General features: G+C 42.1%; 1 protein-coding gene across 1 annotated transcript in view; it reads right to left on the bottom strand.

Annotated features, from left to right (window-relative positions):
• Window positions 1-773: 773 nt before the first annotated feature.
• pgbd5 (piggyBac transposable element derived 5) overlaps window positions 774-15156 on the bottom strand; it is a 51132-nt gene continuing 36749 nt past the window's right edge. The window contains exons 4-7 of the mRNA XM_061911686.1: window positions 14152-14332; window positions 10050-10247; window positions 7794-7899; window positions 774-4982 (exon numbers count right to left, since the gene is read on the bottom strand). Coding sequence (XP_061767670.1) covers window positions 4787-4982; window positions 7794-7899; window positions 10050-10247; window positions 14152-14332 — 681 coding nt within the window. The 3' untranslated portion in view covers window positions 774-4786. The remainder of the gene's footprint in view (window positions 4983-7793; window positions 7900-10049; window positions 10248-14151; window positions 14333-15156) is intronic.

Raw genomic sequence — 15156 nt, 5'->3', positions numbered from 1 at the left:
ATACAACGTTGAAACAACATGCTTTTTGACAACGTTTAATTAATGTTGGGTTCTGATATTGATTTGATCGTTGAATTTTGGTCATTTTTCATCAACATCCTACAACACAAATACAACGTTGCAACAACATGCTTTTTGACAACGTTTAATCAATGTTGGGTTTTGATATTGATTTGAGCATTGATTTTTGGTCATTTTTCATCAACATCCTACAACACAAATACAACATGCTTTTTGACAAGGTTTAATCAATGTCTGGTTGTGACGTTGATTAGACCATTGAAATTTGGTAATTTCCCAACAACTATTGTACAACACAAATACAACATTGAAACAACATGCTTTTTGACGACATTTAATCAATGTTAGGTTATGATTTTGGATTTGACCATTGAATTTTGGTCATTTCCCAACCAATATTCTACAACACAAATACAACGTTGAAACAACATGCTTTTTGAGAACGTTTAATCAATGTTGGGTTCTGATATTGATTTGATTAATGAATTTTGGTCATTTTTCATCAACATCCTACAACACAAATACAACATGCTTTTTGACAACGTTTAATCAATGTCGGGTTGTGACGTTGATTTGACCATTGAAATTTGGTCATTTCCCAACAAATATTGTACATCACAAATACAACATTGAAACAACATGCTTTTTGACGACGTTTAATCAATGTTAGGTTGTGATTTTGGATTTGACCATTGAATTTTGGTCATTTCCCAACCAATATTTTACAACACAAATACAACGTTGAAACAACATGCTTTTTGACAACATTTATTCAACGTTGGGTTTTGACGTTCAATTGACCATTGAATTATGGTCATTTCCCAACCAATATTCACAACACAAATACATTGAAACATGCTTTTTGATGAGATTTAATCGATGTCAGGTTGTGACATTTCCCAACCAACAACGTGGATCCAACGTTAGACATCAACGATGTCTCCGTTTACAAATACAACTATTTTGCAGCGTTGTTTCAAAGTCAGTTTTGAAGGACATGTACGTATAATCAACGTTGTACCACCGTCTTGTGCCTGCTGGGCGGGAGTATTTTGAGGTACAATCTGAAGTCTCCTCACTCGTCTCGCTGACCGTCTAGCAATCCTTGCTGCCGTCCGACTTTAAGATAAAAGAGGATGTAGGCTCAAAATAAATGGCGTGGTTAATCTGCATACATACGTGATTAATGCGATCATTTTTAATTTTCGTTTGCTCATTCTTTCTGATAGCCCTAAATACGTCTTTATTCTCAAAGAAGACAGTGATGCTGCAGCCTTGTACAACTCACACACATTGCTGAAATTTATTTGGTCCTGTTATGGTACACATTTGACTCAACCCAGCGTTAACAACACATGCATATACAATCTCACACACCCTCTGTCATTTGGAGTCTACTCTCAACAGATAGCACCCAGTAAGCTTCTACTGTAAGCACGTCCATTAGTGTTGATAGTGTTACTGTAGACCAGTGCAGTTAGTTCTAGTGATGATGGAGCCCTGAGCTCACGCTTCAGTTCTTGTCCGACACCTTCAGTGCACATCTCTACGGACTCTGTGGACATGTAGATGATGGTCAGTGATGCACCGCACGAATACACAGCACGATGAAGACACACACACAAACACACAGACTGAACAATACGCAAACCCCGTCGCACACCACACAACTCGGGCAATTGACTGTTGATTGTTTGGATATGGCTGCATGGCAAGCACACCTCTTAGCACATTTTCCTTCCAGTACTTACACCACTTTCATTTGGTTTGTCCCAGAAAAAGCAATGAGGGGAGCCACGACAAAATAAATGACAGTTTTAACTTATCCGAGTGGGCTGAAATACTGCCTATCATTGAAACAAAAACATGGCAGATGATGTTAATTGAAAAGAGCATCCTTCTTCTTATGTTGCTTTTTAAAGAATATTTTAAGTCATTACGTTTGGTATCTTAAATGCATAAGAATATAACAAACTGTTTGCTTCTTTTTTTTGTTGCAGTTAAAAAAAGCTGTATGTACTTTAGTGAGGTGTGAATAGAAAAGTAGCAAACGTGTCGTAACAACATTCGAAGAAGGGCTGCACCGTTTGTTGTTTTAGTGCCAACATGACACCAGTTACATAATGCACTAAAGTAGCTCGTCTGGCGATAACAATCTTTATTTAACGAGCCAGCGTATCATTCCACTGCACAATTGTTACATACTGATGCTTTTTTTTTAAATAGTATATGCTGCTGTGTTTGACATTTAAGTACAGTAGGTGCCATGAAGTGAAGATCCTACTTGGATGTGTGACATTTAATAGTTAAGTAGACACACACACACACACACACACACACACACACACGCTCACGCTCGCGCGACAACTGCTTTGGATGAGTGAAAAGATTAAAAAGGACAATCTTGAGTCTGCGTGGTATACACTTAAAGTGATTTGTAAACAATATCAATAAACTCTACACCGGGGGTCACCAACGGCCCATAAGTCCGCTGGCCTGTTCTAAAAATAGCTCAAATAGCAGCACTTACCAGTGAGCTGCCTCTATTTTTTAAATGTTATTTATTTAATAGCAAGCTGGTCTCAAATTTGCTCGACATTTTTAATTCTAAGAGAGACAAAACTCAAATAGAATTTGAAAATCCAAGAACATATTTTAAAGACTTGGTCTTCACTTGTTTAAATACATTTATTCTTTTTTTTTACTTTGCTTCTTATAACTTTCAGAAAGACAATTTTAGAGAAAAAAATACAACTTTAAAAATGATTTTAGGATTTTTAAACACATTTACCTTTTAAATTCCTTCCTCTTCTTTCCTGACAATTTAAATCAATGTTCGAGTATTTTTTTTTTATTATTGTAAAGAATAATAAATCAATTTTAATTTAATTCTTCATTTTAGCTTCTGTTTTTTGGAGGAAGAATATTTGTGAAATATTTCTTCAAACTTATTATGATTAAAATTCAGAAAAATTATTCTGGCAAATCTAGAAAATCTGTAGAATCAATTTTAAATCTTATTTAAAAGTCTTTTGAATTTCTTTTAAAATTGTTGTTCTGGAAAATCTAGAATAATGATTTGTCTTTGTTAGAAATATAGCTTGGTCCAATTTGTTATATATTCTAACAAAGTGCAGATTGGATTTTCATCCATCCATCCATCCATCTTCTTCCGCTTATCCGAGGTCGGGTCACGGGGGCAGCAGCCTAAGCAGGGAAGTCCAGACTTCCCTCTCCGCAGCCACTTCGTCTAGCTCTTCCCGGGGGATCCCGAGGCGTTCCCAGGCCAGCCGGGAGACATAGTCTTCCCAACGTATCCTGGGTCTTCCCCGTGGCCTCCTACCGGTTGAACGTGCCCTAAACACCTCCCTCGGGAGGCGTTCGGGTGGCATCCGAACCACCTCATCTGGCTCCTCTCGATGTGGAGGAGCAGCGGCTTTACTTTGAGTTCCTCCCGGATGACAGAGCTTCTCACCCTATCTCTAAGGGAGAGACCCGGAAACTCATTTGGGCCGCTTGTACCCGTGATCTTATCCTTTCGGTCATGACCCAAAGCTCATGACCATAGGTGAGGATGGGAACGTAGATCGACCGGTAAATTGAGAGCTTTGCCTTCCGGCTCAGCTCCTTCTCCACCACAACGGATCGGTACAACGTCCGCATTACTGAAGACGCCGCACCGATCCGCCTGTCGATCTCACGATCCACTCTTCCCCCACTCGTGAACAAGATTGGATTTTAACCTATTTAAAACATGTCATCAAAATATATATTTATAGTGAAAAAATCATTAAGATGATCAGTGTTTCCACAAAGATAAACATCATTAATTATTAATAATAACATAGAGTTAAAGGTAAATTGAGCAAAATGGCTATTTCTGGCAATTTAAGTGCGTATCAAACTGGTAGCCCTTCGCATTAATCAGTACCCAAGAAGTAGCTCTTGCTTTCAAAAAGGTTGGTGACCCCTGCTCTAAACTATGGTGACAACTAAATATTTGGCCAATCACTCCACATTTACAGAACCTCTTTCCCATAAATATTTTCCACTCGATAATTCACAGTAATTCACAGTTTTGAGTGCAAAAGATTTGATTTGTGGAACTTTTTTTAAATCTTTTGGGGTTTTACTTCCCCAAGTAATATTGTAGGAGCTCCAATGAGGAGTTTTTTCCTCATTTAAATTGTCAATAAACTTTTGTAGTCGTGTTTGTTTCCAGGGAGAGTCAACATTTTAAAGATGCTTTGATTGAAATCGTGCATTGAAAATGCTAAAACCGATCAATACAAACTTTGGCATCTTAGTTTTGCGACACAGCAAATTAGCATCATATCTCATTATAATTAATTCGACCTTTTTCGTACTGTGTATGCTGAGGGCCGATAACAAACCGGCAAGAATGGCCCCTGTGCTGCGCTTTGCACACCCCTCACCTAAAGCAAACCACGACAAAAACGATATTTAAAATGACACGGATAAAGAAGTAATTTCGTGTTTTACTCAGCCTCTTTTGGGCTGCGTGTGGCAAGTGATGGAAGAGAGATCATCTCATGGGGTGGGGGGGAAATCTTCATGGTCATCATCCTTCATTGTTGCTTGGTGGCGTGACCCCCCCCCCTCCTCCCCTAAGTGGTGTTAGATATTATTTACAGTACAAGGACTAGAGGAAGAGTTGGCACTGCTTCAGCGTGGTGACATACAGTCTGTACACGTGTGAGGCGGCGTGTGTGTGACTGACAACCACCCGGCCATGCGTCCATCCTCACGGCGTGGGCGAGAACTCGTCCACGTCCAGCAGCTCTTTGACCAGTCTCTCTCCGAACTGCGCCCGGCTGTAGCGCTTGACAGCGTAGGCGTCGGACATCTTGTAGAGAATGTATGCGTTGTTGATGGCGATGCTAATGCTCAGCCAGAACACCTGCTGCCACGTCTTGTTGGGCTTGTGGAAGATGAAGTACCTGACCGGCACAGAAAAGCACATTTCTTACAGCCACGCCCCCTTTTTCAAGTGGCCTGCAGAACATCGCCTCATAAAGGCTTGACGAAACCATTCTCTTAAAGGGGAACATTATCACAATTTCAGAAGGGTTAAAACCAATAAAAATCAGTTCCCAGTGGCTTATTTTATTTTTCGAAGTTTTTTTTCAATATTTTACCCGTCCCGGAATATCCCTAAAAAAAGCTCTAAAGTGCTTGATTTTCGCTATTTGCCTAAGCCACTGTCCATTTCCCTGTGACGTCACATAGCGATTCCAATACAAACAATGGCGAATAGCACAGCAAGATATAGCGACATTAGCTCGGATTCAGACTCGGATTTCAGCGGCTTAAGCGATTCAACAGATTACGCATGTATTGAAACAGATGGTTGGAGTATGGAGGCAGATAGCGAAAACGAAACTGAAGAAGAAACTGAAGCTATTGAGCGAATAGCTATTGACGCTATTCGGCCATCTTTGCGTTAGCATCGCCGGTAAAATGTGCAGACCAACCGATCAGGACTTTCGCATTGACACTGGAGCAACTTAAATCCGTCGATTAGTAAGTGTTTGTTTCGCATTAAATCAATCAATCAATGTTTATTTATATAGCCCCAAATCACAAATGTCTCAAAGGACTGCACAAATCATTACGACTACAACATCCTCGGAAGAACCCACAAAAGGGCAAGGAAAACTCACACCCAGTGGGCAGGGAGAATTCACATCCAGTGGGACGCCAGTGACAATGCTGACTATGAGAAACCTTGGAGAGGACCTCAGATGTGGGCAACCCCCCCCCCTCTCTAGGGGACCGAAAGCAATGGATGTCGAGCGGGTCTAACATGATACTGTGAAAGTTCAATCCATAGTGGCTCCAACACAGCCGCGAGAGTTCAGTTCAAGCGGATCCAAGACAGCAGCGAGAGTCCCGTCCACAGGAGACCATCTCAAGCGGAGGCGGATCAGCAGCGTAGAGATGTCCCCAACCGATACAGGTGGGTGGAAGGAAACGCTGGATGTAAATATAGTTTCAAATGTACATACAGCTTCACGGTGGCAGAGGGGTTAGTGCGTCTGCCTCACAATACGAAGTTCCTGCAGTTCTGGGTTCAAATCCAGGCTCGGGATCTTCCTGTGTGGAGTTTGCATGTTCTCCCCGTGAATGCGTGGGTTCCCTCCGGGTACTCCGGCTTCCTCCCACTTCCAAAGACATGCACCTGGGGATAGGTTGATTGGTTTGAATGTGAGTGTGAATGTTGTCTGTCTATCTGTGTTGGCCCTGCGATGAGGTGGCGACTTGTCCAGGGTGTACGCCGCCTTCCGCCCGATTGTAGCTGAGATAGGCGCCAGCGCCCCCCGCGACCCCAAAAGGGAATAAGCGGTAGAAAATGGATGGATGGATGGATGTACATACAGGTAGCCCAAATAGCATGTTAGCATCGATTAGCTGGCAGTCATGCCGCGACCAAATATGTCTGATTAGCACATAAGTCAATAAAATCAACAACACCTTTGTGATTTCGTTGACTTTATCGTTGGGAATGCATCTGCTTTGAGTGTCGCAGGATATCCAGACATTCTTGACATCTCTGTGCCATCTCTGTCGTAGCATCGCCGGTAAAAACCAAACGAGGGACTTTCGCATCTCTTGACACTGGAGCAACTTAAATCCGTTGACTAGTATTTGTTTGTTTGGCATTAAATGTGGATGGAGGGAAAGGCTGGATGTAAATATAGCTACAAATGAGGCATGATGCTGTAATATGTACATACAGCTAGCCTAAATAGCATGTTAGCATCGATTAGCATGGCATGCTAATCGATGCACATTCTACGTAAATCAACTTGAATCCGTCCCTGATCGTGTTGTTACACCCTCCGACAACACACCGACGAGGCATGATGTCTCCAAGGTATTGGAAAATAGTCGAAAAAACGGAAAATAACAGAGCTGATTTGACTCGATGTTTATAATGTGTTTGAGGAAATGGCGGTTGACTACCTAGGTGATGTCACGTTCTGTCGTCATCGCTCCGAGAGCAAATAATTGAAAGGCGTTTGATTCGCCAAAATTCACCCATTTAGAGTTCGGAAATCGGTTGAAAAAACATATGGTCTTTTTTCTGCACCATCAAGGTATATATTGACGCTTACATAGGTCTGGTGATAATGTTCCCTTTTAAAACATTTGCATGCACATACAACACTTAAAACCTTTAGCATATCATTAAGTAGAGTTTATTGATGGAATGGTTTAAGTAAAAAAATCAAAATAACAGAGCTGATTTGACTCGATGCGTGTGATGTGGTAGGGAAAAATGGCGTTGAGTACCGATGTGACATCACGTTCTGACATCGTCGCTCAGAAAGGGATAAACAGAAACGCGTTTAATTCGCCAAAATTCACCCATGTAGAGTTCGGAAATCGGTTAAAAAAATATATGGTCTTTTCTGCAACATCAAGGTATATATTGACGCTTACATGGGTCTGGTGATAATGTTCCCCTTTAATTCATGTTGTTAACTATCTGTCGAGCTGCGCAGGCTGGAATCGAATCGCGAGGGCAGAGTAATGAATTTACTGGTAGCGGGGTGTGAAAGCCCATGTGTTTACTTTGCAACTAAGTCTCAAAGGACTATAAACTGCTGAGGCATTTTCTGACGAAACATCTACCTTTGGATATCCGGCCCCTGAGCCCTTGGGCCCTCTTCATGATGTAGTTGACCAGCCCTGTCTCAGAGTATGTGTTTTCATGCTTGTCACGTCCAAATGTTTTGCATACGTACTTGCTGAACTTGTCGTCGTATTTGCAGATGTAGCTGAGGTGTGCGGCGAAGGCCTCCACCGCCAGAGGACAGGGAACCTCGCCGCTTTTCCTCTTGATGATCAAACCTGCAGCAAAGTGAAAAAAGGAACACAACTAAAAGTGAGTCATTCTTTAGTATTTGGTCTCCAACTCTTGATTATGACAAAGAGCAGTGGGCACCCTTTCCTTGGCAGTTTGTATTTAATACAGAGCCCCAACTTCATGTACTGTGCACGAATAATCATGTGAGAAATGGACATTGTAACAGTGTAGGTCTGACTTGGTAGGACATGTACAGCGAGCGGAGAACATAGTGAGTTCAGAAAGCATGAGAACAAGTACATACATTTGATTATTTACATTTGATTATTTACAATCCGGGAAGGTGAGATGTGGTGGGGGAGGGTGTTAGTCTAAGGTTGTAGCTGCCTGGAGGTGTTCTTTTGGTGCGCTTTTGAAGGAGTTTGACATGTACTTCAGTATCAGGGAGGTGTAGCGGATTTTATAGACTAAGCTCAGTGCAAGTTGTTTTACTCTGTCCTCCACCCTGAGCCAGCCCACTTTGGAGAAGTGGGTTGGAGTGAGGTGTGATCTGGGGTGGAGGTCTAGAAGTAACCTGACTAGCTTGTTCTGGGATGTTTGGAGTCTTGATTTGAGGGTTTTGGAGGTGCTGGGGTACCAATCAATCAATCAATGTCGTTGTGGCCGTATTAATGTTGCGGCTGCTATAGCAGTTATTATTATTATTAGTTTGACGAACATGCGTCTGAACCTCGAATTTTATAAGGTAATGATCGGACAATACTTTAGTATACGGGAGTATCGTAACTTTGGAAACGGTGATACCCCTGACAAGCACAAGGTCGATCGTATTACCGTTGCGATGCGTGGGTTCATTTATTATTTGTGTAAGACCAGAGCTATCAATTATAGTCTGGAGCGCTACGCACGGTGGGTCCGATGGGGTATTCATATGAATATTAAAGTCCCCCATTATGATTATATTATCGACGTGCGTCACTAGATCGGCAACGAACTCTGAGAATTCATTGATAAAGTCCGAATAGGGCCCTGGGGGGCGGTAGATAACAGCCAGGTGTAGAGGCAGCGGTGTGACAGACTTCATAGTAAGCACCTCAAACGATTTATATTTATTATTTATGTTAGAACTAAGGTTAAAGTTTTCGTTGTATATTAGTGCGACCCCCCCACCCCTTTTAAGGGGACGGGCAATATGCGCATGTGTAAAGTTAGGAGGACATGCCTCATTTTGCGCAAAAAAGTCGTTTGGTTTAAGCCAGGTTTCGCTGAGACCGATGACTTTAAGATTGTTGTCTCTGATGATATCATTAACTAACAACGTTTTGGGAGACAATGATCTTATGTTTAAAAAACCTATATTATAGGTAGTGGACTGTTTTAGGGAATTTTTGATCAAATTATCCGTAGTAGCAATATTAATAATGTTGTGTTTATTATGCCCAGTGCATTTAGTATAATTACGACCATATCTTGGAATTGATACGACGGGAATTTTCCGATTGTTTGTTTGTTGCTTTGATAAACTGAACGCATCATAGTTTGCCACCGAGGTGCAAGCGTGATCGTAAAAGGGTTGAACGAGAGTTCCCGCTAGAATCTTCATGGTGCTTTTGTTGACCAGAGAGGAGATTCTATAGAGAAATTTCGTTTATTGGTTGACCTTTTTGATTACCTTGGTTGCCATTTTATCACAGGAAAGATTAGAATGGAACCTAGGTAGGTGACCTCATCTTTCCTGGTGATAACAATGTCACCCACATTTATAGTGAAGTCACTCACTTTCTTACGGTTGATATGGGACCCCAAATAGGATGGATTCCGTTTTACCTAAGTGTACGGATAGTTTATTGTCAGCGAGTCCTTGCCGGATACCAGCAGAGACAAGTCATCCGCAAACAGGAACAATTCACAGTGGCATGCTGATGACATGTCATTTACGTATATTAGGAACAGTAAAGGCCCTAGTATACTGCCTTGGGGACTCCACAGCTTACTGAAGGGGTGTGTTGGGTCACAGTGCCATTCACCTCTACCACCTGTTTCCTCCCCTCCCCCCTAGGAACAAAAGTCAAAGTAAAGATGCATCGAAAATATTATTCCAGTTGTGATGTTCGATAAAGAATATATTTTTACCCTGTATAAAATCATTTAGATTTAAAAAACGGCATCAAACATCATTTTGTGCATCATCTACCTTGTTTGTTCGGCGAGTAGGCGTTGGTGAGGAACCTGAAGTGTCCCTTGTTGTACCAGCTAATCAGCGACATGCTGCCTTGCATCATCACTCGCCACTGGCCCCGCTGCGACGGCGTGGAGCTGCAGACCAGCATGCTTTGCGGCAAGCCTGTGCAGTCGCTCTTTCTGGTGCTCAGCAGACCGCAGCAGTAGATATCTAAACACAGTGAAGTAGACATTTACACCAAGTTTTCTCTCTTGCTGTCTAGTAGCCACCACATTCCGTATTTCCTCCCTCCGCTCGTTAATCCGGCACGATAAAGCTGCGATAGAAGTATCAGACAAAGACCTGGCGAGCACTGAACGCAGGTTTTGTTTGGCTGGTTGCCTCTTGTAATTTGGCAGACAAAATATTGATCATATCTCGACACTTTTATCGTGGGTGAGGCTGCAGCTCAGCCCAATTGTGTGTTTTTGTTTTGCTGCTGTTAGGTTAAAAGCTCATAAAGCTGTTAAACGCTGTAAATTAAAATCTAAACAAAGAAGTTCTATTGAGCAAAAGTTGACTTTGCTATGACGAGGAGCAACATCACAGCTCTGGTGGTAAAGATGCATGTTTGTTTTCTTGAAATTCTCAATACTGACCAGAACCTTAGGTAATAATAAGAGGAATTCAGTACATTGCGTCATAGCATGTGATGTTTTGCTCATGTACCAAGCTAACACTATTATGTTGGATCCACTATGGACTGGACTCTCACACTATTATGTTAGATCCACTATGGACTGGACTCTCACAGTATTATGTTAGATCCACTATGGACTGGACTTCCACACTATTATGTTAGATCCACTATGGACTGGACTCTCACACTATTATGTTAGATCCACTATGGATTGGACTCTCACACTATTATGTTAGAGCCACTATGGACTGGACTCTCACTATTATGTTGGATCCACTATAGACTGGACTCTCACACTACTATGTTAGATCCACTATGGACTGGACTCTCACAATATTATATTAGATCCACTATGGACTGGACTCTCACAATATTATGTTAGATCCACTATGGACTGGACTCTCACACTATTATGTTAGAGCCATTATGGACTGGACACTCAGTTATGTTAGATCCACTGTGGACTGGACTCTCACACTATTATGTCAGATCCACTATGGACTGGACTCTCACAATATTATGTTAGATCCACTATGGACTGGACTCTCACACTATTATGTTAGATCCACTATGGACTGGACTCTCACAGTATTATGTTAGATCCACTATGGACTGGACTTCCACACTATTATGTTAGATCCACTATGGACTGGACTCTCACACTATTATGTTAGATCCACTATGGACTGGACTTCCACACTATTATGTTAGATCCACTATGGACTGGACTCTCACACTATTATGTTAGATCCACTATGGACTGGACTCTCACAATATTATGTTTGATCCACTATGGACTGGGCTTCCACACTCTTATGTTAGATCCACTATGGACTGGACTCTCACACTATTATGTTAGATCCACTATGGACTGGACTCTCACACTATTATGTTAGATCCACTATGGACTGGACTTCCACACTATTATGTTAGATCCACTATGGACTGGACTCTCACACTATTATGTTAGATCCACTATGGACTGGACTCTCACACTATTATGTTAGATCCACTATGGACTGGAATTCCACACTATTATGTTAGATCCACTATGGACTGGACTCTCACTATTATGTTAGAGCCGCTATGGACTGGACTCTCACACTATTATGTTAGATCCACTATGGACTGGACTCTCACACTATTATGTTAGATCCACTATGGACTGGACTTCCACACTATTATGTTTGATCCACTATGGACTTGACTCTCACACTATTATGTTAGATCCACTATGGACTGGACTCTCACACTATTATGTTAGATCCACTATGGACTTGACTCTCACAATATTATGTTAGATCCACTATGGACTGGACTCTCACAATATTATGTTAGATCCACTATGGACTGGACTCTCACACTATTATGTTAGATCCACTATGGACTGAACTTCCACACTATTATGTTTGATCCACTATGGACTTGACTCTCACACTATTATGTTAGATCCACTATGGACTGGACTCTCACAATATTATGTTAGATCCACTATGGACTGGACTTCCACACTATAATGTTAGATCCACTATGGACTGGACTCTCACAGTATTATGTTAGATCCACTATGGACTGGACTTCCACACTATTATGTTAGATCCACTATGGACTGGACTCTCACACTATTATGTTAGATCCACTATGGACTGGACTTCCACACTATTATGTTAGATCCACTATGGACTGGACTCTCACACTATTATGTTAGATCCACTATGGACTGGACTCTCACAATATTATGTTTGATCCACTATGGACTGGACTTCCACACTCTTATGTTAGATCCACTATGGACTGGACTCTCACACTATTATGTTAGATCCACTATGGACTGGACTCTCACACTATTATGTTAGATCCACTATGGACTGGACTTCCACGCTATTATGTTAGATCCACTATGGACTGGACTCTCACACTATTATGTTAGATCCACTATGGACTGGACTCTCACACTATTATGTTAGATCCACTATGGACTGGAATTCCACACTATTATGTTAGATCCACTATGGACTGGACTCTCACTATTATGTTAGAGCCGCTATGGACTGGACTCTCACACTATTATGTTAGATCCACTATGGACTGGACTCTCACACTATTATGTTAGATCCACTATGGACTGGACTTCCACACTATTATGTTTGATCCACTATGGACTTGACTCTCACACTATTATGTTAGATCCACTATGGACTGGACTCTCACACTATTATGTTAGATCCACTATGGACTTGACTCTCACAATATTATGTTAGATCCACTATGGACTGGACTCTCACAATATTATGTTAGATCCACTATGGACTGGACTCTCACACTATTATGTTAGATCCACTATGGACTGAACTTCCACACTATTATGTTTGATCCACTATGGACTTGACTCTCACACTATTATGTTAGATCCACTATGGACTGGACTCTCACAATATTATGTTAGATCCACTATGGACTGGACTTCCACACTATAATGTTAGATCCACTATGGACTGGACTTCCACTATTATGTTAGATCCACTATAGACTGGACTCTCACACTATTATGTTAGATCCACTATGGACTGGACTCTCACGCTCTTATGTTAGATCCACTATGGACTGGAATACCACTATTATGTTAGATCCACTATAGACTGGACTCTCACACTATTATGTTAGATCCACTATGGACTGGACTCTCACGCTCTTATGTTAGATCCACTATGGACTGGAATACCACTATTATGTTAGATCCCATATGGACTGGACTCTCACACTATTATGTTAGATCCACTATGAACTGGACTTCCACACTATTATGTTTGATCCACTATGGACTGAACTCTCACTATTATGTTAGATCTACTATGGACTGGATCTAACACTATTATGTTAGATCCACTATGGACTGGACTCTCATACTATTATGTTTGATCCACTATGGACTGGACTTTCACAATATTATGCTAGGTCCACTCGACGTCCATTGCACTGATCGCCGAGGGGTCCCCCCCACGTCTGCGGTCCTCTCCAAGGTTTTTTCATTGTGTTGAGTTTTTCCTTGACCTGATGTGGGATCCGAACCGAGGATGTTGTTGTGGCTTTAGCAGCCCTTTGAGACACTAGTGATTTATGGCTATATAAACAAACATTGATTGATGATGCTGAACCCCTAATTTCAACATCAACACTACTATGTTCCAAGGGACGACTAAACAAGAAGACCTAGGTTCAGGATTGCGTGGACCTACACTTATAGAGATTATTGAAACAACATCAAAGGTTGTTAGGAGTAAGATGACTAATTTAGTGTTGCTATTTGAGTTGAAGTGGAAAAGTGCCCCAGATTTATGGCATACCCATGGAGTAAGAAGCACAAATCTTTGAAAAGATACGAACATGAATGTAGTGTTTAATGCAGTTGGAGAGCTACAAGAAGTGTGGGCTGACCTTGCTTGCTAAACTCGGTGAAGAGTCCAAGGCTGGTGATGGATGGCCCCGTGAAGATGATGGTGTTCTTTCCAGAGATGTTCTGGCACAGCTGCTTGGCCACCAGACTGTGCAGCTGAGGTTTGTTCTTCAGGGCGGACAGAGCGTCTCCACCTTGGCCCTCCTTCAGATGCACGGACAGCTGCCCAGGCGGGTGAGAAGAGAGAATCTTCCTAGATGACAAATATCTGCTGCTGTTGACGCCACGCGCCACATTAGACCAACATGTAGCTGGCCTGTGGCTGCCCCGCTAAGTGTGTGTGTGTGTGTGTGTGTGTGTGTGTAGGCTGGCTAATGGAATCTCATTGATTCGCTCCATTAACTCATCTCATTTCTTTCCGTCTGGACGTCAACACGGTTCAGAGCAGATAGGCATCATCTGACTGGTAAATTGACCAAGTGTGTTTCATGATGGCGGACATTAGTCGCAATTGGCGCTGCACACACAGTGGCTTTTGTTTTGCCTTCGCTATTGGATGATGTTAATACTGATCTGGGTTTCGGTACTTGGCAGTCACCAGTAGAGGGCGCAATCATATTTTGTCTGCGGAAAAAAATTCCAACCGGGAAAAAAATCTTTACTAAAATTAAGTCAAGTGATAAAAAGGCAGGCAGCACGGTGGTGGAGGGGTTACTGCATCTGCCTCACAATACGAAGGTCCAGAGTAATCAGGGTTCAATCCCGGGCTCGGGATCTTTCAGTGTGGAGTTTGCATGTTCTCCCCGTGACTGCGTGGGTTCCCTCCGGGTACTCCGGCTTCCTCCCACTTTCAAAGACATGCACCTGGGGATAGGCCCCTCCCACCTCCAAAGGCATGCACCTGGGGATAGGCCCCTCCCACCTCCGAAGACATGCACCTGGGGATAGGTTGATTGGCAACACTAAATGGTCCCTAGTGTGTGAATGTGAGTGTGAATGTTGTCTGTCTATCTGTGTTGGCCCTGCGATGAGGTGGCGACTTGTCC

This window comes from Nerophis ophidion, linkage group LG09, assembly GCF_033978795.1.
Source record: "Nerophis ophidion isolate RoL-2023_Sa linkage group LG09, RoL_Noph_v1.0, whole genome shotgun sequence".
Classification (NCBI taxonomy): Eukaryota; Metazoa; Chordata; class Actinopteri; order Syngnathiformes; family Syngnathidae; genus Nerophis; species Nerophis ophidion.
Note: the sequence above shows the minus strand (reverse complement) of the source record. Positions and strands in the feature narration are given on the sequence as shown.